Here is a 25,086-nt window from a genome sequence, read left to right on the forward strand (position 1 = left end):
GAAGAGCCAATCTGCTGTACCTGCCCCACTCATTTGTATGGCCGCCTAGATGTCTAGATGACGCCGGGTGGAGTTTTACTAGAATTCCGGTTATTACATGCCTATTTAATTGCTTTTCCCATAGCTGCGGCGTCCGGACGTCACAGCTTCTCACTGCTCAGGTCTAGGAAAGGTTAAACATTTAGCTTCTGAACAAAAGTATCTCTCCGTGCTATTGAGTATCATCAAATCCATCCTATTTTTGTCCATCCTATTCCGACAGATGTGGACTTTGTATGCAAAGAAGAAATTCAGCATGGGCTAGAAGTTATTATACATTAAATGAGATGAGTCAGCCAACCGATGGGTAAGAGGATTAGCGTGCAGTGTGTCAGGACTGGCGAAGAAAAAGATTAAACTTTCTACTGACTCTACTCTTACATTAATCTGAAAAGGCACGCAAACTGTAAAAGTCGGATTCTGTTCTTATAGAGGACCTGTCATGGGTTAAAATCAGCAGGTGGTGGCTGGGTGGCGATGCAAACTGTGCCCCACTGACTATTTTTTTCCCAAGGCTGTCAGTGTGTCAAGTGGGCAGTTCCCACCGCTCACTATCAGTGGGTGACGTTGGACTTGATGAACATTAGCGGTGCGAACAGCCCACTTGACACAATGACCCACGAGAACCAGACCTAAGAAGGAAGGGGTGAGTGTGAAACCCCCACAAAAAACTGAGATAGACAGTGGGGCCATGGCCACAGAACCTTGCAGCCAGCCAAAAGTTTTCTATCCACTGACAAGACCCCTTTGAATCTGAGGTTTACCATTGGTGCAACTGAACTTGTAAAATATGACATTTTTATGTATAGCAATCTCCTACGTATTCTGCTATTACTGGAACTATTCCACAGCAAGCTGTGTCTGCTACACCATGGACAGGATACAAGCAGCAGTAAGTGTCAGTCAGTATGCAGCTGATGGACCTGGGGGTAAGGAGTAAATGGAAATCTGAACCCTACTGAACATCTTTGGGATGAACTGGGACATCAGGTCAACAAATATGAACAGCATGCATTTTCTTTGAGAGAACCCGCCAGACATTTGCAGGATGAATGCAGGGAAATACCAGCTGAAGTGTATCAGATATTAGTAGAACTTATGCCACAGAGTATCTGATGTCAATATGGCCAAAGGAGGCTCCACTAGGCATTAACATATGGAAATAAATACTACTTCTGCATGCAGCACTTTTTCTTCCGGTATTTTCAGCAGCATCTGTAACGGAAGCTCCGGATGAAGGCTCTGATGGAGCACATGGGTGTATTTGCACTGCGGATGAGCGGACGTCCACCTCCAGATTCCGCAGCAAATACTGCCCATAACCATGCTATAGAAAATCACTTCTCCATGTCCATGAGCGGAAATCAATTGCAATTCTCCGCTTGCAGAGGAAAAATCGCAGCATGTTCTATTTCAGTGTGGATTCTGCGTGGACAGCTTTCATTGAATTCAATGGAAGCCGTCCGATCTGCGGACGGGCCATAGAATCCACGTCGCTGCCTAGTGACGACGCAGCATTATCCGTAATGCGCATGTGCGCTGGCTGGCACATCTGCATTACAGTTAAACAAGACTGTGGACAGGTATGCAGGGGTCACCGGTTGGGCAGCGAGTCGGATTCCGCTGCGGGATCCCGCATGTGAAATCTGACCCGGCTGTGTGCATTCGGCCTAAAGGCAGCAAGAACTTCAAAAATGGCTTTGAAATTTGAAAAAAAAAATAGAGATCGGTTAATTTATTTGCCCCAATTCTGATTAAGATGCATTATCGAATTGCCAGTTTTAAGATGTGCTTTTTGGCAAATCTGTAATACTCAGATTAAGTTTTCTATTGTATTATACGGAACAGCATAGAAATTCAATTGGCAAAACAGGTGAATTTGGGAAAAAGCGATAACACAATTCTCTAATACAAGTATCAGACGAGTTCTTGCAGGACAGTCGTGTTCTTCTTTTCTATATTTATAAGCCAAATGAACGCAACGGGCTTGGTGCATGAGATAAAAGGCTGTTGTGGGAAACAGATACCTTGTCTGAGAACTATTTTATGCTAGAGATTAACCTGTTATGTTTTACATCCACCAACCCTCTCATGACCTTGACTGACACCAGTCATGTTCCCGTTCTCATAAAGAGTTATTCATCCAAAGGTGAGACAAATGCAAAGATCAGTAAAATGTTATGATACAGGTTACGGGCTTATTCAGACGACCGTATATCAGCCGGGTATTCACTCCCAGGCGTTATATGGTGTCCCTCTCTGCAGGGGGAGGAGGCTGGAAGAGCAGGGAGCAGTGCTCTGAGCTCCCGCCCCCTCTCCGCCTTTTGACACTATTTGCAATGAGAAGGAGCAGGACGGAGGCAGAGCTAAGTTCAGGGAGGGTGGAGAGGAGGCGGGAGCTCAGAGCACTGCTCCCAGCTCTCCCAGCTCTCCCCCCCCCCTGCAGAGAGAGACACTGTATATCGGCCGGGCGTGAAAACCCGGCCGATATACGGTCATCTGAATAAGCCCTACAGCTGCAATACTGAATACATGTATAATCTGGAAAGTAGGGATTTGCCAGCTTGTTTCCATATGTTACGGTTTGTTTCTGGAAACCATTAACAAGCAGACTAACTCCTGTTGACTGATATTATAACTTGATTTTTCATCAAATGCGGGGTTGAGTGGGGGGAAGCGGAGGGGGGGGGGAGAGATCTCTCTCACTCTCCCCTCCGCTCCCCTCCACCAACCCCCCGCATTTGCTCAGATGAGTATGCAGTTACTCGAGAAGAGTGATGCTCGCTCAAGTATCTGCCTTTACCGAGCATGCTCGCTCATCTCTAGTATCTATATATACTATGCAGCCCAGTTTATTAAAGCCTGCATATCCATATATTCTAATTAAAGGGGTTGTAGGACCTCTCTACTACCGCTGGGATCCAGAGCTGCAGCGTTTGTCACACGAGAAAAGCAGTACATCCGTTAAAGATGCACAACCCCTATGAGAAAGTGGAGCTGGGGGCGCTCAGCTGTTTGCTCCAAGTCCCCCTCTTGGAAACCTCTAATAAACAGCTGATTTTTCTGGGTGAAGTCGTGGTCAGCCGGCTATTTCCCGTCAAAAAGTGTAGTAGGACTGGTCGGCCATTCACATATAACAGAAGGTCCGACAGGATGGAAGCCACTCTTAGGGCGTGCTCCCACAGGTGTATTTGCACAATGTAAAATGCATGTATTTTTTACGTGTGTAATATATAGAGACTAGAACCCATTGGTTTCCATGAAAGCTGTGTGTGCAATTATGAGCGCCAGCCATTACACTGGGGTGTAGCCTGACACTGACAGCCAGCGCTGATTTCAATGTGTTTGGAAAAAAAAAAAAAAGGTAGTACGGTCAGTTTATTCTGTACTATTCTGTTTTTCTTTTTATATCAGTATCTCCAGCGCTATTTGTACCGGGAAGCAGACCTGGCAGTTCTGCAGCAGCTGTGGAAGCAGAGCGTTGACATCACTAAGCTAAAACCATGTCTAAAATTAAGGCTAGGGCCACACGGTGACATGAAGGTCACAAAATTGTGTTCCAACATCCGCCCTGTGAGAACAATTCTCATTTGTGCTGCATTGCACTGCAAACGCAGCGGTTTTGCCGCAGTGCGGATATGCGACGGCAATGAGTGGCAAAACCGCGGCAAATTCGCACTGTGTGAACCCAGCCTAATTGTTCCATCTAAAAGGACCTTAAGGACTCCTTCACACAGGTGTATTTGCATGAGCAACACTCCATTGATTTCAATCGGTTCATTCACATTGCCCTTTTTTGAGCACACAAAAGAAGTAGAACCTGCTCTATCTTACTAAAGGTCCCCATAAAGTCTAATACACAAGATGCGCAAAATGGGGTGTGTGGTAATGGCCCGTGCACAAAAACCCTGGCTGGTATGCACAAAAGGGACATTAAGATGCGCCTATACGCGTACCAATCTACCTTGTTCATAGCGCAAATATGTTGCACTAAAGCGTGCACATTTGCGCATATGCTCGTTTTAAGGACCCCTAAGGCGAGGGCTGCATGTCGGTTGTGCTTACATTACATGAAGATCGCAGTGTCGCTCTTTGACACTGCATGTAATGATCGCTAATGGGGTCGCATTGTGACTTGTGCCCTAACGCAAGAGACTGCAGTCAAATTCAGGACTCACTCACATGGGGACCTATGTGCGCAAAAATAATGTACGTAAAAAACTCACGGCTATTAGAACCAATGGCTTCCTATGGGAACATTCAGATGTTTTCTGTGCGTCTAAAGAACGTTCGTGTAGGAAACCATTGGTTCTAAAAGCCGCAATTCTGTTATGTGCGTGATTTTCTGCGCGCGTGGTTCTCCGTGTGAATGAGCCCTCAACTTGTGACAAGTTGCAAGCTGCACATGACTTTTCTTACTCTACACAAAAAAATGGAAATTAAATGCAATTTGCAATTTTGTGGATTTTTTAACGCCACAATTTTAGCTCTAAGGTCAGCTTCACACAACCGCATTCCTATTGCGGTATCCGCGCGGAGGAGTTGCAGCAAATTGCACGTATTGAAAGGCATGTACTTTCGAGTTTTTCGCTCACACTCGTGGATACAAATAGTGTATTCGGAGAGCGGAGGAAAAAAATTGCAGCATGCTATATTTTGCTGTGGATAGCTCACTGAAGTCAATGGAGGCCATCGAACCCGTAATCCATCCGCAGATAACATTGCGTATGTGCCGCGGGTACCTGCATCATTGCTAAGTGATGGAGCGGGAAATACAAATATTGAAGAAAAAAAATCAGTACTACGCATGACCAACAGTGAGCTACCGCGGTCATACGCAGCGCAGAAACCATAGGTACGCAGGGTCACTGGCCGGCTCCACACGATCAGGTCGGAACCTGCAGCGGATGTCGGCTAACTTAGGGCCCTTTTACATGGGACGACCTGTCGCGCACAGATGCCTGACAGGTCATTACTGCGATAATCGCTCCTGTGCTGTTACTCAGGAAGATCACCGCTAGTGAATAGAGGAGTGGATGGGGATTGTTCCGGTTCGCCCCCCTCCATTCACAGTAAACAGGCAGTCCTAAGTGAAAGACTGCCTGTTTACACTGGCCGATCCATCGTTCAGTTTTCTGTGTGCAGAAGCTGAATGAGAACTGAATAAATTCTCAATCGTCATTCTGTCGGGCATGTGTCGTTTAGATTCCCGTTGGATGCAGAAAGCTGAACAATTCATTGGCCCGTGTAAAAGGCCCCCTATTCGTGCGACAGCAATTCGCAGACAAATGGTATACATTCTTTTTTGTTGCGTGACTTGATGTTGCATCGCCATGTAAAAGAAGTAAATATTGATAATTCTCTATTACCAGATCCAGTATTTGCAGCCATCTAGGATGCCAAATCTAATGCTTCCTCCTCGCCTTTCAGAGCCTGCTGACGGATCCGACTACTGTGATATAAAGTCCTGGCATGGAGTTCATATAATCCAGCAGTTGGATCCATTGTGCCAGCAGCTCGTCCTCACATCACCCCTGACCCATGACTGAGCCGCTTTCATTTTTCCCATGAATTTACTTCTAACCCTCCGCAGACACAAAGTTATCTGCATCAGACCGGAATCCAAAAGGTTACAAAGTTTCTCAATGTCACTCTGACCTCCTCTGCACGTGATAACTTTGTATGCACTCCTAGTCATGGGTTGGTGGGGATCACTGACCTGACATGGTGAGATTAGGAAGCCCTGCAACCTCCTCGGGTTGATAATGCAGTCTTGAGGTAGAGAACTTCCTTGTTGGGCTGTCTGTCTGTCCCTCCTCCTTTCCTTCCATGTCTGTGATGAGTGTCAGCGGTGGCAGCAAGGAGGCAGCTTGTGTTACACCCAGACAGCCCTCCCCTCCGCTTAAGGTGGAACTGGATTTCTGCTTGTGGATTTCCTTCTCTGCAAGAGTGCTCTCTGAGCCAAAAGACAAGATTTAGGAAGAGTGCCAAGAGCCTCCAGCTGAATGATGTGTATGGCGGAGTGCTGCTCAGTACACGGGGCTGGGCCTGCGTCGTCTGCAGATCTCTAGAGAAGGACTGGAAAGACCAGCTGGCAGTACCCACTGTCTTTCACCAGCAGGGCACTGTGCCAGCTGCCATGGTAAAGCTCCTTACGTGTAGCTTTCTCTGGGCTGGCAACTAAAACGGCTACCACAGAAGCTTATCTTAGTTGCAACTACCATTCAGGTGCCTGGGAAAGCTGTGTGCATTATCCTAGGAGAGTGCTTATTGCAGCCATTAACTCCTTAAGGGCACGGCCCATTTCTTTTTTTCGATTTTTGGCTTCTCCTACTAACTTAAAAAAAAAATAACCATAACTGCTGTTTTTCCGTCGATGTAACTGTCTGAGGGCTTGTCTTTGGCGGGATGAGTTGTGTTTATCAATGGTACTACGGTACTTAACGTACTGACAAACTTTTTAAAAATTTAAGAGGAGTAAAATTTTTTACGACTTTTCAACCACTTTTATTGGGTGACCAAATAAACGCAATGTTGGCGTTTTTTTTTTTTTTTTTCCTGACGATGTTCACCCTGCGGGGTAAATAATGCATTATTTTAATAGATTGGACTTTTACGGATGCAGCAATACCAAACATTTATAATCTAAATAATAAAACAAAAAATATATCGCAAAAAGTTGTTTTTTTTAACTTTTATTACTTTTTTTCTTTTTAAATAATGAATAAAACTATTTCAAAATAATTTTTTTTAGTCCCCATAGAGGACAAGAACTTGTGATAGTTTGATCGCTTCTGCAGTATGATGTAATGCTATAGCATTACATTATATCACAGCGATCTGTGGCAAGACTTGATAGGCAATCTGCGATGGCAGCCCTTGGGCCTTTCAGAAGGCCCCCAGTTGCCATGGCAATCCGTGATCTTATTGCGGGGAGCAGTGCGGGGGTGCCTGCAACCCACTGGTTTCAATGGGACGGCAGCAGTGCTGGTCCCATTGAAAGGAATGGGATAGCATCGCGGACCTCTGCCGCAGCTGTGACAGCTGCTACCGACGGCCCCATTGAAAGCAATGGGCGATAGCACAGATTTTTCTTAGCGATGCGACGCTTGAGTAAAAACATCACAGTGATAGCTGTGGCAGAGGATTCCTTCATCCCCACAGTACCCACGGGGATGAAGGAATCCCCTGCCATAGCTGTCGCAGATTTTCTTAGCGCTACAAGGCTTGAGTGAGAACATCACATATGAGTATGACACCATTGAAAATCATTGGTTTCATAATCATGCGTTTTCACTCACTCTCGCATCGCAAGAAAACCTATCGCTAGTGGGTAGGCACCTGCACACTGGTGAGAGTGATATCGGGATGTGATTAACACACCGATATTGCTGTTGCAATCCTTCTTGAAGCCCTGGATGCGAGGTGTTTGCACAGGGAAACAGCCTCCCATCCCTGCAGGACTGAAGGAATCTCCTGCTGTGGTTGTCACTGCCACAGCTGGAGATAGTGTTCTTCTCCCATTGTTTCCCATTGTTTGAAATCAATGGGACACTGTCATAGCAGTGGCAGGGGACTCTCTGCACTCAGCCAATCAGAAGCAGCGCTTTCAGGAGGCGGGGATTTTCAATCCCCAGCCAGAAGAGAAGCAGAAGAAGAGAGCGGGGACCTGCAAGAAGACGTGCCAAAGATGACATCGTTACTAAGGTGCTGTATTCTCATTTTTTATAGTTATGGATTATTTTCAGGGTAGGGCTTATATTTCAACTCCCCCCCCCCCCCACCCCCCTGAAAATCCTCTTCGTGGGGAGTTCCTTGCCACTGCTGTCACAGCAGTGGAAGAGGATCGCAAGCCTCTGCCATTGATTTCAATGGGGCTGGCGCTTCTGCTGCCGGCCCCATTGGAAGAAATGGGCGAGATCGCAAAAAGAATGGACCTGCCGCGATTTGTAGAGATCGCAAGCATCACAAGATCGCAGATGTGGTGTTAGCTATAGGGAACCATAGGATTCATAATCTTGTGATTTCTCACGGAATCGCTAAGCAGAGAAAACACACGATTCTAACGCCAGTGTGAAGCGACCCTAACACAGGTGGATTTTGCTACAGATTTGTTGCAGACAGTAAATCTCGTGTGCACCAACCATACGCGGATTGTAAGAGAAGGAATGGCGGGCCATGGAGGCCTGATTCTGGCTGTGACAGCAGAACAGCACCCCACAAGCTCTTCATGGGGGGGTAGTGGGGTATCGGTAGACAGAGGGAGACCACTCACTCTATCCAACCACTAAAATGCTGAGGTCAGCACTGATTGCAGCATCTAAAGAGTTAAACAGCCAATTAAGGGTATATTCACATGATTCTTACGTTTGATTTGAGCGCCAAACATATTCCACAGCGCTTACAAATCAGGGGGATACAGAAAGACCAAAGTACAAAAATAGAAAAACCACGGTTACATAGTAATCAGTTGTAATCCTAGTAATCGCGGTATGCCCTATTTTTGTTATGATTTTTAGACAAAAATCACCCATTCAGGTCTATAGGTGTGTTTAAAAACAAATGGATTACAGTCATTTCATTTGACTGTGATCCATTTTTATCGCATGTAACCATGGTAACCTTAAAAATAAATAGAATAAGAGCAGAACCATCATGTGTTTTTTTTTTTGTTTTTTTTTGGTTTTTTTTTGCACGTGTAAAAATAATGCAAAACATATCACTGTGTGGAAAAAATTGCAGAAATACATAAAAGTACAGGAAAATGACTAAAAAAATTGATGCGATTTTATTTTATTTTTTTAAGGGGCACTGCTATGCGAGGGCACACCCAAAGATAGCGCAAGCCGCGATAGTCACATATTCGTGCGTCACGCAGCACTCAAATCCCACATGATGGTCTCACCCATGTAAGCCGGCCTAAAGCTATGTTCACATGGCAGGATTTTCCGCAGCTAATTCCACCTGAGAAAATGCATCAAAATTCGCATCTTTTTGCTGTAATTTTTGGCGCAGATCTGCACATGAAATGTGCGCTGTAAAGGGGCAAAATCTGCGTGCAGAATTCTAATGCGGAAAACCATGTTTTCCCATCAAGAAGTACCAAGGTAAAAGGTAGAATATACAGTAAACGACTTCATAAGAGCGGCTTTACATATAGTATTTCTAGTAAAATCACCGCACTTTTGGTAGTGATTTTCCCTTTTTTTTTAACAAAAAACTGCACTGGCCAGCTGTTAGCTGTAGGTCAATATGGAGTTATGAGGCTCCATGCAAACAGCGCGTTTACTTTGCGGCGTTTTTTTTTCGCTTTTGATATGCTTTTTGGGTCCATGTGATTATTGATTTATTTTTTCTTCCCCCCCCCCCCAAATGCAGCACGCTCTAGCTTTGGCCTTTTTGGCATTCTTCTGTACACTTCTCTAATGCTGGGTTCCGACGGGACGCTTTCACAAGGGAAATCTCACGGTTTTGCCGCCACGAAAAAGCTTGAGATTTCCGCGGGATAAGCGCAGCTTTAAAACCCCTGGGACTTAGCCGCGGGTTTTGGAGCAACTTTTCCGTTGCGGCCAGCACGGTCGCAATAGGAAAAAAAAGAGTTGACATGCTGTGTCCAGGGAATCCGCGCCGCAATGCCGGTTTTGCCGCGATAGATTGTCCGCCCCATGTGGACAAGATTTTTGACAAATCCCGTCCACATGGCTGGCTAAACCCGGGATCAGCGGCCACAGGCTAATTTTCCACAGCAAAATTCTGCGGCAAATCACTCCTGTGTGAACCCAGTCTTAAGGAAAAAAAAAACCCCAAATGCTCGGCTTTGTAAAATAAAAAAAAGGTAGCAAGACGCCCAGGAAATTAACCCCTTAGTAACGGAGCTTTTTTGTTTTCTTTTCAATTTTTGCTCTTTTAAAACATTGTAACTCCTTTATTTATCCATCAAGGTTGCTGTATGAGGGCTTGTTTTTTGCAGGACGACTTGTATTTTCCAATGGTGCTATTTAATGTACCATATAATGTACTGAAAAACTTTTTTAAAATTCTAAGTGGAGAGGCATGGAAAAAAATTGCCATTCAGCCATCATGGGGGATGGGGGTGCCTTGTTTTTACGGTGTACAGACTAGAGCGAAAACGACATGATTATTCTATTCTATGGGTCAGTACGATTACTACAATACCAAACTTGAATAGGTTTTTTTGTTATGCTGTAGTATTTTATATATTTTTTTAAGATATTTAATTTTTTAAAATTATTTTCTGTTTCCATCTTCTGCGCACAATAACTTTTTTATTTTTCCGTCGACATAGTTGTGTGAGGGCACATTTTGTGTGGTACGTCCTGTAGTTTCCATTGGTACCATTTTTGAATACATGCAACTTTTTGATTCCTTTTTATTAAATTTTTTCTTGGAGACAGGGTAACCAAAAAAAGCGCATTTCTGACGTTCTTTTTTTTTGGACAACATTCACTGTGTGGGATAAATAATGCGTTACTTTGATATACCGGACTTTTACGGAGGCAGCGTTAACAAATATGTATTTTTGTCTTTTGTCAAGATTCTTTAATTGTAAATATGGCAAAAGTTTTTTTTTACTTTTATTACTTTTTTTTCCTTTTAATAATTAGTAAAACTTTACTGTTCTTATTTTTACATTTTCTTTTAGTCCTCCTGGGGGGCCACAACATGCGATGGTTTGATCGCTCCTGCAGTATAATGCAATGCCATAGCATTACATCATACTGCCATCTGACAGGCCGTCTATGAGGCCACCCCATGGGGACGGCTTGATAGGCATACTGCCAAGACAGCCCTGTGGGCCTTGACAGCCGCACGGCTTCCTGTGATGTTCAGGGGATTTAAGTGCCACTGTCAGAATCGACAGCGACATTTAAAGGGTTAACAGCCCTGATCGGCCGCGCAGCTTGTCGGGGCTGTTGCACGCAGGTGTCAGCTGTAAAAAAACAGCTGACACCCGCAATGTATAGAGGGGGGGTCGCAGCTTAAGGACGTAAAATTACTATAAGGCCTCATGTCCACTAGCAAAATGGAATTGCGGATTCCGCAGCGGATTTTGCCCCTAGGGAATCATTGGCCATCCGTGGGTCCATTAAATTGATTTTTGCACCTGCGGATGGCATTTTAAAAGAATTGCGTTTTCCACACGTGGGAGACAAAAACGTGGCATGCTCCATTTTACCGCGGATTCTGCGCGGATCAGCAACATTGCTATCACATTGATAGCAATGTGTGCGGATATCCGCATGCAAAAAAAATACCATTTAAAGCAAATCCGTGCAGAATATGCCGCGGAAATCCGCGGCAGATTCTGCGCAGATTGTATTTTTCTAGTGGACATGAGGCCTAAGGCTGTCACTAAGGGCGCCCACCCACTGGCGTTTGCGTTTTCGCAGCGTTTACCGCGATTTTTCTGCGCGTTTTTCGCGGCTTTTCCATTAATTTCCATTGACTATCATGGGTGCATTAGGAGAAAAATAAGGACACATATGCAACTGACAGCTCCTATGTTAAAAACGCAAACGCAACGCAAAAAAAACGCCAGTGGACAGGAACACATGTTATCTCTATGCCTGTGCAGGAAAAACGCAAAACGCAGGTAAAAAAACGCCAGTGGGTGGGCGCCCTAAGGGGGCCTTTTTTTACAAGCCAGAAAAATGCCAAAAAAACCCCAGCATAAGTAGACGGATTTTTACGTTGCTGAAACTGAACTACAAGTGCTCCTGCCCACCGGCGATCGTGATATTGTGGCAAGAAAATCGCGGCAAGATTGCGTTTTTGTTGACGCAATTTTTGAGTGTCAGTGATGATTTTTCCTTAAAATATTCTTGCATCGAATTGTTGCCGCCCGCGATTTTCTTGCGCGATAGATCGGAGTTTCTAATGTTAAAAACTCATCACACAAACAACGCAAGTTCGTGTGATGCGATAAATCGGAGGCTCCATAGGGAAACATGGGTATGAAAAAAAAATCCAGGAAAGATAGGGCAGGCAGCGATTATCACATCTCCCAACATCGCTGGACAGAAAACATCGCAGATGGGCATGAAAGCATTGCAAAGCATGGGTTTCATAATTCTACGTCATCACTCGCTCTCGCATTGCGTGAAAGTTGCGTGATTTTCGGGCAAGTGAGAAGGCGGCCTAAGTTGACAATCGAGCATTCTTCGTGTTCACTGGCTGATCGTTGGTCTTTTTATGGCATTCACATGGGCGAGTTTCATGCGTACGTTTTATTCTATGGAGATGTGGATGGAAAGTGTCAAATGAAAGAAAAATACAATGTGAATGACCCCCAGAGGTCTTATGTGACGTGATGGGGGACAGAGATGTTAAAAAGGAGAAAGTTACAAAAATAAGTAAAATAATTGCAGAATAAAATATACATATACCGTTTCCCTAAAAATAAGACATACCCTGAAAATAAGACATAGCATGATTTTCTAGAATTTTTGAGGATGCAAAATGATTTTTCAGGCTTTTTGAGGATGCTTGAAATATAAGCCCTGCTGACAGTTAATTAAAAAAGTCAATTTAAATAGTGTCCAGGCAGCTATACATGTAAAAAAATTTTTGAACAAAAATTTATATTAGACACTGTCTTATTTTCGGTGAAACACGGTATATACAAAAAGAAAACAACCCACCGCCAATGCCAAGCTAAGGCCAGCTGCAGACGGGCGATCTGGGTGCTGCATACGGGAGCCCACAGCAGAATCCGTCTCTGATCCCGCGTACCTTCTCTTTTCTGTATTGCGCATAACCGCGGACGGTTGCCGTTGGTCATGTGCAGTACAGATTTTTTTAAATAAATATCTGTTTTTCCTGCGCCTATCTGTAATGTCATGTAAGGGGCTGCAGGTTGGACGACTTCCATTGACTTCAATAGGAGACATTCGTGCGTATCACGCCGAAAAACAGATTTTAAATCCGCTTGCAAAAATCACAATCACTAGCCGCTTATCTGAGCGGACATGCGAATGTTCTCTTTATTTACTGTGCTGAATAGCGCGGGTCGTCCGTGCGGAGGGCTATCACGGAGTTTGCTATTCAAAACTCACACGGGCAGCTTGGATTCCGCTTGCAAATTTCCGCAGCGGAGGACCCACGATCATTCGCGGAAAATAAGAGCCATTTTCCGCGTGGATGTAAGCTATGTGCAGCGTATTGTCCATGCGGACGATACACTCCAGCCGCCATTACGGCTTTTCTATTGAAGCTGTGAGCGTGTCAGCGCTCCTATGCAATGTTAATTGCGTATGAACGACGGAACACTGGCATCCATTGACTGTAATGGGGGTGCATTTGTGCACCATGGGTCCCCATAGACGTTTGTGCGAGGTGAGCAAATGCGCAATACACTGCGCAATTATGTGAAAAAATAACTAAAAACATCTTAACCTCATTAGAATAAATAACATTTTAAACCGTGGGGTGGGGGGGGGGTGTCCTGCGCACACATGAGCATGCCGTGCGTGCGCAAAATGTACTGTAAAATGTGTTGTTACACGTGTAACAGTGCCGCGTGCAAATGCGTTGCGTTTAGGTGCACGCAATAACGCATACTGAAGGAGGAGACCTATCCATTTTTAATGGATCTGTCCCACAGCTGTTGTTGCCCCTAGCAACCAATCAGGTTTCTGCTTCCAGTTCTAACCAGCTTAGAAGCTGAATTCTGATTGGTCGCCCAGAGCAGCTTCCACAGTGGTTGGACTGAGTGCCATATGCAGCGGTTTTCTCCCTCCTTATGGCCTCAGTAATGCCAGCCATGCCCGCGGGGGGCACAACATTACGTGGCACTAACCATACACGTGCCCGCGGCTCCTCCACACTGCCCCTGCGCCCGGGGCACCTCTCTGACGGGTTAATTACTAATAACGTACTCCTCCCTGTGCCCCCCATGTCTGCTAATGCACCCCGATGTGTACTCACACGGCCGGTACCGGGGGGTCATCGCTCAGCTCATCGCCCGATTTACGGGGCAAAGTCCTTCACTGCCAAACAAAGTGAAACTGGGAGGTCGCGTCACTGCGAGCTGTAATACACGCGGCGTCCAGCAGGGGTCGCTTAGGAGGGAGCGAACCCGGCAAGTGAAGAATGCTGGCCGTATCCCCCGTGCTGTGAGATACGGAGCCCCAGGAAATGCGTCTAACTGTTCCTATAGTTCAGGGATTATTCACACGAATGCATTTCACTGCATACTATGTGGGCAAAATTTGCGCGCACGCAATAGGGAGTGGGTAAAAGCCATTGATGGCAGCGGGTCCGTTCACACAAACAAATCGTAGCCCTTTCATTCTTTCCGACGACATGACTACACGAGGGCTTGTCTTCTTGTGGGACGAGTTGTATTACTCAGTGGTAACACTAGGGCTGGGTTCCCACGAGATGGAAATCTTGAGGAATGACCGCAGTGGGACCGTACGGAACTTCCGTGAAATTTACGCGGCAGATAGGTTGCTTTAAAAGCCACGCCATTTAGTGCAGGTTTGAAGCGGTTTTTCTACCTGTATTCCGCTGCGAGAATCTCTCCCCATAGAGAGAAGAGAGCCCGCAGCGGAAACGGTGATACAATTGATGTTGCGGATTTGAATTTGGTTTCCGCGCGTCTTGTCCGCAGCGTGTGGATGAGATTGGCAAATCTCATCCACTGTGCTGTTAGTCTCGGGCTTAAGAATGTCAGCCGAATTTCCACGTGGAAAGTCTGCGTCAATCCCGCCCTGTGTGAACCCGGCCTTAACGCTCCGTATAATGTGTTACAGCCATACCAAAGTTAGGCCAGTTTCACATCTGCGTTGGAACCTCCAGTGATTTTTCTTCCGTCTAAAAGCTGGGCGCTGTTCGGTTTAGTCCTGAGACGGAGACGGTCAGCAGTGGGGATTCCCTCTTCCTGCTTCCTGAATGGATGAGGAAAATAGAATCCCCAATAGAGGTGTGAAACCACCCTTAGATAGTTTATTTTTTTTAATGTAGAACAACTTTAAAAAATCAAATGCATTAAAAAAAAAATGCTTTTTTTGTCGACTTTTTTGGAACCCCTCCCCAGTTTTTTATCTGTCTGTCGAAAGCGCTGTGTGAAGACTTCTTTTTTGCAAGATGACCATTAGTTTTTATTGATAACATTTTGGGGTACGAATTACTTTTTGATTGCTTTTATTGAATTTTTTATTGGAGTTTGAGTGACAAAAAGTGTTCTGTACAGTTTTTTTTCTGACTACGTACCCCTTGCTAGATTAAAAAACTAGACTTACGGACGCAGCGATACAAATTTGTATTACAAAGTATTGAGTAGGAAAAGATTTTTTTTTAACTTTTTTAGTTTTTTTGCAGTAATTAAAAACAACTTTTCTCATGTTTTACTTTTTTACTTCCCAACTTGAAGTTATGATTGTCTATAGTACTGCATTTTACTGTATTCTGACAGGTGTTTGCCATCAATGTGGCTTTTTTACGTTTTCACTAATCCACTGGCATTTTCTCTGTGGGCCTGGCAGTCACATGATCGCCGGTGACCCCTGGTATGGCTGAGCTGCAGAGTCTTGGCAGACCCCAGCCCAACTCTCACAGTGACTACTGTCACTCTAGGGGGATGTTTACCCCTGTAACTGGCTCTCTATGGATGCTCCCATTAGAGTGGAAAACTGTGAAATTGAAAAAAAATAAATAAACAGCATGAATGTTCCCTGTAGGTCTTATATAAGGTCATGGGGGACGTAGATGTTGAAAGAATAGTTACAAAAAAAGTTGTTGTTTTTTTAAATTACAGAATAAAATGCAAATATATCAAGAGAAAATAAAACAACCCATCACCTGTGCGGACCTAAACCCTCGCCATATCTGCCCTGTAATCCGAGGCTATACAAATTATAAATCAAAACCTCCAAAACAAAATGGGAAATCCGTTCCTGTATTTTAGTTTAGTGTAAATTATAATCATTTTAAAAATGACTATAAATATGAATTTATTTATTTTTTTTTAACTTTTTGCACACATTAGCCCTATTTAAACATAACGGAAAAGAATTTCAGGGAAAGATGGTATTAAAACAATTGCCCTATATGCCACAAAAAACAGCAAAAATGATTTTGTCAAGAGGAAAAATAGGGCCATAAAAGCGCCACATCGCTAAAAAGGGTCTGGTGTTGAACGGTTTACACTTCATCTGCATACCATGAAAACAGCAATTGTATGGCTCAGGTAGCACTGCAAATTGAGGGAAAGGTGTGATTACACATTGTGAAAGTATTAAATTATATTTTATGCAGTAGAGTTATATGCATAAGATTTGTGCCGCGTGCATAGCAAGAAGTACACGTACAAAAGTCACATACTGTAGTTTTAACAATGGGGTCTCAGACGCTGAGCATGCAGCTTTGTCATTATTAACCTTTGTAATGTTTTACTAAGAGAGAAGTATCACACATGCTGCAGACTTTGAATTGTTTACCTGGTGTGGATTACCACACTATATAACCTCTTATATTGGAACAATAAAACAGAAGAGCTTGAAAACATCGCTTGAGTGTTTATCATTATATTCTTCTCTGATGCATCAAATAATAATTAGGCATACCTGATTGATAAGGCTACAATACCCTTGGAGTATCACCTAAATTAAGAGATTACTTCAACAGCGTCATTTTTCCCATCTATGGTTAGTATATTTATATAGGGGAAAATGCATGTGACCGACCTCCTTCAAGCCTCATGCATATGGCTATATTATGGCACTTTTTGTATGAAGTCTCAATAGGGCTGCCATAGAGGTTCATGGAGGTTGCCTCTACTGGAGGCAAATGGATAAGTATAGAAAAAGACATGTAACATGCTCTATTATTTAGGGCGCCTACCCATTGGCGTTTGTGATTTTTGTGCGTGAAAAACGCAGCATTTTTGGCACGTTTTCCACGCGTTTTTCGCGGCTTTTTTGCGGCATTTTCGCGCCTTTTCCGTTAATTTCCATTGACATTCATGGGTGCATTAAGAGAAAAATAAGGACACATATGCAACTGATAGTTCCTATGTTAAAAATTGCAACGGACCAAAAAAAAAACGCAAGTGGACAAGAACACATTCTATCCTAATTGCTCTTCAGAAAAAACGCAAAACGCAAAGGAAAAAAAATCGCGAGTGGGTAGGCGCCCTTATACTGAAATATTCTCCCCCAGAAGCATGCAGAATATCTCTGTTCATACAGCATAGTCCGTAAGGCATCAATTAGATACTGCAGCATAAATAAGTTATCCATGTCACCCAGCAATGGCGTAACTTGAAGCTCCTCGGCCCCAGACGAAACTTGTAACAAGAGCCGCCCAACCATAGTATCATTTATTTTATAGTACTGGTGTCCTTATCAGGGGCGTAACTAAAGGCTCATGGGCCCAGATGCAAAAGTTTAGCTTGGGCCCCCCAACTTCTCTTAACGCCTTAACGCAGAGGTGTAACTTGAAGCTCCTGAGCCCCAATGCAAAACCTGTGACAGCCCCCTCCCCCCCTACACCTTCCATTATAATTAGAGATGAGCGAGTATACTCGCTAAGGCACATTACTCGAGCGAGTAGTGCCTTAGCCGAGTATCTCCCCGCTCGTCTCTAAAGATTGGGGGCCGGCGGGGATGAGTTAGGAGGAACGGAGGGGAGATCTCTCTCTCCCTCTCTCCCCCCCTGCTCCCCGCCGCAACTCACCTGTCACCGGCGTCGACCCCCGAATCTTTAGAGACGAGCCGGGAGATACTCGGCTAAGGCACTACTCACTCGAGTAATGTGCCTTAGCGAGTATACTCGCTCATCTCTAATTATAATGCTTTATTCATAGTACTGGGCTCCCTATACGGAGAAAAGAGGCCTTATGGTCCCCCTAAGGCTCCTGGGCCCGGGTGCAACCGCATCCCCGATAGTTACGCCAGTAGTTCTTACAAGGAAGAAGGACCTTTTTGAAACCCTCAGGCACCATAGTCGTGGTGCAACCATTAATCATTGGATCCCTGATATGGCCATCAAGAGGGATCGTGTGACTTGAGTTCATGGTATCATATCTACAAGATTATGTGGCTTCTCTTGCTGGGAACAATCACATTGAGTTCATGGCATACTTTTGTCCTACTTGATAAAACGCGATGCATACACAATAAGGCCATTTTCATGTACATTTCATTACCTGTACTGCGGCTTCTGTTGTGATCTAAGGAAAGTTCAGACATTGCAGCCACTTCTTTTCTATCTTAGAACTAATAAACTATAGTTTAAAAACTCAAGTTTATTTTACTTTCGAACCCAAAAATTTCTCATGGGAAGTTTTTATTTTATCTCAACTAAACACTAGATGGCGCCCATATCCTTTAAGTTGCTTTAACACTTCTGTATGACTAAATGTATTAAATGATAATCCTATTTATATTATATTGTACAATTTAGTGAAATTCCATTTACAAGCTGGTCACACATCTGCCTAATTATGGTCATTCTATCATATTGCATAACAACAGGTGCTGTTCTGTATTAACATAGATAATTAGCTTAATAATTATGTTAATGAGTCTTATGAACACCCCAAGTGAAAAGAAATAATTGGGTATGTGTCACCAGTCTGTTCAGCAGAGAACTTAATTTTATGTACATGAAACTCAGGACTTGGTGTCTGGAAACCAAATGAGATGTTTGGGTGGCAGTGTGTACTCCATAATGACCCAGAACTCTGCGGTGACAATACTGTCATTATTACATGTCATACTATGGGCTTCTTCAGACGGACGTATTTGCGCTAGTTTTTGCGTGTGTAAAATATATGCACACAATAGGCAGACAATAAAGCCCACTGATGTCAATGGGTTCTTTCACATGAACGATGTATTTGCGCGCATTAGGTCCCCATAGAAGTCTATGAGAGGTGCGCAAATGTGCAATACGCTGTGCAATTCAGTAGATGACAGAACATATCTGGGCTTCATTAGGCTAAACAGCCTTTTAAATAAAGCCGGGGGGGGGAGGGATCGCGTGCGCAAAAAACTTCAGCACAATGCATGGATAGGAGGACAAATCAATCGCAAATTAGAACCTGCTGAGTGCTCGCTTACTTGGCAAGTCCAACACACTAATGTGATCGGAACTGTGTAATCGATTGCCTGCAAGTTATCTTGGATCACACCGACGTACAGAGCCTGCGTAATATGTGATAATCATACTCCCATGTAAGCCCGGCCTAAGAGGTAGATGTATGAGAGAGTGATGGATTTACAAGACCTGAGAACATACAAATCAACCAAAGCCTTAGTTCACATTTACATGGCTGTGTGTGAGTTACAGCAAAACCAGCAATGTGCAGAACTGTTGCACAGGGTATAATAAATCGTGGGCTGTTCGTGAATTAACAGGGACAGCGCACAAACCCAAATATACTAATGCGCTGGAGGCTCTACTCTAAGGGCGGCTTCAGATGACCATACGTTTTTGCATGTGTAAAATATATGTGTACAATGTGCAGAGGATAGAACCCATCGTTGTCAATAGGTTCGTTCGCATGAGCGTGTTTTGCGCGCACATTTCGAGCACTGGAAGAAAATATGACCTGCTCTATTTTTCTGCATATTTATGCATTGAGGGCCCCATACAAGCGTATGAGAGGTGCGTAAATGTGCACTTCATATGTGCAAATCCATCAAAAAAAGAACACATCTGCCCAGTATACTGTCCAATCTCCATGGACCCTGCCCACTGCCTGTCCTATTCTCATCCGTGGAAATAGTCGAGAATTGGACATGCAATTTTTTTTTCCATTCTACTCATTGCTCCTTGTGAAAAATTGTTTGTCGTAATTAGTTTACTAGGCTATTATGTGGCTATGTGATGTCCATGACAGGCATACAGGGTCCAAAAATATGGCCATGCCCATGGGCCCTATGGATACACTCATTTTTGTCATGCAGAAAATGACCACACAGCAAAATTGTACTCATTTTTCTGTGAATTGCGATTAGATTTTTGTCCTTATGACTTCTACAGGTACAACACGTTTTTTCAACTTCTTTGAAGGAACCTCCTTCAACTTGCTGCCAAAAAACGCTACGCAAAACTGCAACAATCTGCTGTAAAATGCGTGAGTGTTGTGCGGTAATTGGCCACATGGCAGAAAGACAATGCCATTCAGCACATATGAAAACATCCTAGAAGCCGGCTTATTTGCATACTTCCTATGTTTTCAAGGTTTTATTTAAATATGTTTTTATGTACACTACCGTTCAAAAGTTTTTGAAGGAAAAGCACTGTACTTTTCAATGAAGATAACTTTAAACTAGTCCTAACTTTAAACAAATGCACTCTATACATTGCTAATGTGGTAAATGACTATTCTAGCTGCAAATGTCTGTTTTTTTGTGCAATATCTACAAAGGTGTATAGAGGCCCATTTCCAGCAACTATCACTCCAGTGTTCTAATGGTACAATGTGTTTGCTCATTGGCTCAGAAGGCTAATTGATGATTAGAAAACCCTTGTGCAATCATGTTCACACATCTGAAAACAGTCTAGCTCGTTACAGAAGCTACAAAACTGACCTTCCTGTGAGCAGATTGAGTTTCTGGAGCATCACATTTGTGGGGTCAATTAAACGCTCAAAATGGCCAGAAAAAGAGAACTTTCATCTGAAACTCAACAGTCTATTCTTGTTCTTAGAAATGAAGGCTATTCCATGCGAGAAATTGCTAAGAAATTGAAGATTTCCTACAACGGTGTGTACTCCTCCCTTCAGAGGACAGCACAAACAGGCTCTAACCAGAGTAGAAAAAGAAGTGGGAGGCCGCGTTGCACAACTAAGCAAGAAGATAAGCACATTAGAGTCTCTAGTTTGAGAAACAGACGCCTCACAGGTACCCAACTGGCATCTTCATTAAATAGTACCCGCAAAACACCAGTGTCAACATCTACAGTGAAGAGGCGGCTGCGGGATTTTGGGCTTCAGGACAGAGTGGCAAAGAAAAAGCCATATCTGAGACTGGCCAATAAAAGAAAAAGATTAAGATGGGCAAAAGAACACAGACATTGGACAGAGGAAGACTGGAAAAAAGTGTTGTGGACGGATGAATCCAAGTTTGAGGTGTTTGGATCACAAAGAAGAACGTTTGTGAGACGCAGAACAAATGAAAAGATGCTGGAAGAATGCCTGACGCCATCTGTTAAGCATGGTGGAGGTAATGTGATGGTCTGGGGTTGCTTTGGTGCTGGTAAGGTGGGAGATTTGTACAGGGTAAAAGGGATTCTGAATAAGGAAGGCTATCACTCCATTTTGCAACGCCATGCCATACCCAGTGGACAGCGCTTGATTGGAACCAATTTCATCCTACAACAGGACAATGACCCTAAACACACCTCCAAATTGTGCAAGAACTATTTACAGCAGAAGCAGGCAGCTGGTATTCTATCGGTAATGGAGTGGCCAGCGCAGTCACCAGATCTGAACCCCATTGAGCTGTTGTGGGAGCAGCTTGACCGTATGGTACGCCAGACGTGCCCATCCAACCAATCCAACTTGTGGGAGATGCTTCTAGAAGCGTGGGGTGCAATTTCTCAAGCTTACCTCAACAAATTAACAGCTAGAATGTCAAAGGTGTGCAATGCTGTAATTGCTGCAAAAGGAGGATTCTTTGACGAAAGCAAAGTTTGATGTAAAAACAATGTTATTTCAAATACAAATCATTATTTCTAACTTTGTCAATGTCTTGACTCTATTTTCTATTCATTTCACAACGCATGGTGGTGAATAAGTGTGACTTTTCATGGAAAACACAAAATTGTTTGGGTGACCCCAAACTTTTGAACGGTAGTGTATGTAGGGTTATGTCATTGGGCAATACACCTTTTACAGTAAGGTACGCCCTTCATGTCCCCTCACTGTAATAATGCCCATTGGTGACCCTCTCATTGACTTAGTGCCCCTCAGTGACCCCCTCACCACAATAATGCCCACTCTCAGTAATAATGCACCCAAATGCCCCAACTCAATAGTGCCCCCTTTTATGTACTGAAATAAAAGAACTGCCTATACTCACCTCTTTCGCTCCCTCTACTGCTGCGGTCTTCCTGCTCCCCTTGCTCACTTCTAGGTAGCATGATCACTGCAGCCAATCCCCGACCTCAGTGTCAGAATGGCTGCAGCCAGTGTTTGGTTGGAATGATCATACGCTAGATCCGGAAGGGAATGGAAGACTGGAGTGTGGAAAGCAGCAGAGGTAAGCATAGGCTGATTTTTATTTTACTCTATTCCCGGCTGCCCCTGTGGAACATGCTCCTACCTCCCAGGACGGTGGGACAGTTCCCAAAATCCGGTACTGTCTCACCAATTTCAGCATGTTTGGGAGACACCCCCCTCTCCCTGGTTGTGATGAAACAAAATGTGAACCTTATACAATCATATGTTGAGCTAGTTCAGTTCAGTAGGGCCCATCGATATGTATAACTTACAATGTAATTCTCCTTTAGGGGTGAACGTGTTAGCTTACTGCAGTAGTTAAACACTCGCTGTTATAATGTAATGTCATTGTAAGCCCCCTAACAAAAATAAGGTGCAGAGGTTGCAATTGCATCTGGACCCCTATGACTGAGAAGGACAGACTCCCCTGCAGCACAAGAGGACAGCAGCTTTATTAGTGGGCTGTGCAGAGGAGTAATGACATATCATGCTAATTGAATAATTATGTAATCATACCAGACATAGCTCATTATTCAAATTAATATTATAAGCGTGGCATCATGATCTATGGTGACATGTCTTTTCGCAGGCAGTTTGTTAGAATAGCATTTGTAATTGGACTTGTAGGCTTCAGGCTTTCAGAATGGCATCACCTGTTGGAAAGGATAAGTGTTAGGATAAAGGTAATTTTTTTCCTTTTTGCAGCTTTGTCATGGCAACACAGTAACAGTTGTGGCAATGCAGTGTTATCATGCATCGACAGCACAGTTTTAGTTTTCTCCTCATTTTTGGCCTATTTCAGTAGTTTAAGGGCTTATTTACATGAGCTTTATTAAAAACATTGCACGGCATATGAGATGCTCGCGAGTGCCATGCGGTTCAAGGTTTCCTATTGAAAATAATGGGAAACACTTTCAGCCGTGCCAGAGGAATGCTACCTCCTTGAAGTGATGTGAGGCATTTGGACACAAAAACGCCTCACATCTGTGGGGAAATCGCACATTGCTCAGTGCGATATGGGGCCAAGTTGTGAGGCCAAGTTGCATGGCCCAATATCGTCTTCGCCTGTGTGAAATTAGCTTTAGGGACCTGTCACACGGGCAGATTATTTCTACAATGCCCAGCGGAATTTGGCACACTGAAATTTCAGCACCAAAATCTGCATAGCTAAATGTGGATTTAAAGGGGTTGTCCCGCGCCGAAACGGGTTTTTTTTTTTTTCAACCCCCCCCCCGTTCGGCGCGAGACAACCCCGATGCAGGGAGGTAAAGAAAGCTCACCGGAGCGCTTACCTGAATCCCCGCGCTCCGGTGACTTCTCTACTCACCGCTGAAGATGGCCTCTTCCTCCGTGGACCGCAGCTCTTCTGTGCGGTCCACTGCCGATTCCAGCCTCCTGATTGGCTGGAATCGGCACGTGACGGGGCGGAGCTACACGGAGCTACACGGAGCCCCATAGAAGACTGCAGAAGACCCGGACTGCGCAAGCGCGGCTAATTTGGCCATCGGAGGGCGAAAATTAGTCGGCACCATGGAGACGAGGACGCCAGCAACGGAACAGGTAAGTATAAAACTTTTTATAACTTCTGCATGGCTCATAATTAATGCACAATGTACATTACAAAGTGCATTATTATGGCCATGCAGAAGTGTACAGACCCACTTGCTGCCTCGGGACAACCCCTTTAAGGCCTCTTTCACACAGGCGACAGCTATATCGCTGCTACAAAATGGTGGCGATATCGCAGCTTTGTTCCCATGATTTTGTAGCGTCAGTCATGCATTTTTCTTGTGAAAAGTCACAAGATTTTATCATTAGAAGGTTAAACCCTACCCCTAAAGTAAGCCCTAGCTGCACTCCCTGAAAAAAAGCCATACTTTTCTAGCAGGCTCAGTCTGGGTCCTCCTGCTGCTGTCCAGAGCTTTGGCATGCGTCCTGCAGTCCTCGTTCGCCCATAGAAGATCACTTCCTGGTTGTACGATTCATAAATTCCACCTCCAGGAAGCGATGGCTCTGATTGGTTCATCCATCGCTACTCAGCCAATCAATGCAGCGCTAGATGAACCAATGCAAGGGCTGTGATCAGTTCATCCAGCTCTGCATTGATCGGCTGAGCAGAGTTTGAAGAACCAATCACATTGTGGAGGCGGGATTTATGAATCGGCCAATCAATGCTGCGGCTCAGCCAATTCATAAATCCCGCCTCCACAATGTGTTGGCAGCTCACCTCCATAACTCGGAACTCTGTTCTGAGTAAAACTTCAAAGTATGTTTATTCTGAAACACCACAGCATGAAGCAGTACTGCTAGACTCTATACCAGACGTGACTACAAGTCCTAAGAGCATCAGCTACCTCATTTCCCTTCACTAGGAGGATAAGTGCTTCACTGCTAGATCCTGTGTGGTCTAAAATCCTGGGGTTCCCTTGGACCAAGTCCAGAAGTTTTGTGGAGCCCACAGACAGACTTCTGATGACCCTTCTCAATTCCCTCGCATATTTTTGAGTCGGGTCTTGATCCAGTTTGGTGTAGTATCTGGTGTCCGTCAGCTGTCTTTTTGCTTCTTTCTTGTAGTCCGATGTATTCATGAGGACTATAGCACCACCCTTATCTGCAGGCTTAATGGTGATCTCATTGTTGCTCTTAAGTGCATAGATGGCCCTTCTTTCCTGCATATCAATATGCAGGAAAGAAGGGTTCCCAGGGTTGGAACATTCTACATGCTTCCAAAACTACACAAAGCTGGCAACCCAGGGAGGCCAATTATCTTAGGTGTGGGAACCCTCACTGAAGGAATCTCAGGATGGGTGGAAGGCGAACTCAAACCACTGGTGAGAAACACAACCAGCTAC

General features: G+C 44.3%; 1 protein-coding gene across 2 annotated transcripts in view; it reads right to left on the minus strand.

The window, feature by feature from the left end:
- CARD19 (caspase recruitment domain family member 19) overlaps window positions 1-14,079 on the minus strand; it is a 32,746-nt gene extending 18,667 nt beyond the window's left edge. The window contains exons 1-2 of one of the 2 annotated variants that reach the window (XM_066596512.1): window positions 13,987-14,056; window positions 5,759-5,995 (exon numbers count right to left, since the gene is read on the minus strand). In XM_066596512.1, coding sequence (XP_066452609.1) covers window positions 5,759-5,870 — 112 coding nt within the window. In that variant the 5' untranslated portion in view covers window positions 5,871-5,995; window positions 13,987-14,056. Of the gene's footprint in view, window positions 1-5,758; window positions 5,996-13,986 lie in introns of both variants that reach the window. The other variant, XM_066596513.1, reaches the window with a different exon arrangement.
- Between the last annotated feature and the right edge of the window lie 11,007 nt (window positions 14,080-25,086).

This window comes from Eleutherodactylus coqui, chromosome 3, assembly GCF_035609145.1.
Source record: "Eleutherodactylus coqui strain aEleCoq1 chromosome 3, aEleCoq1.hap1, whole genome shotgun sequence".
NCBI lineage: Eukaryota > Metazoa > Chordata > Amphibia > Anura > Eleutherodactylidae > Eleutherodactylus > Eleutherodactylus coqui.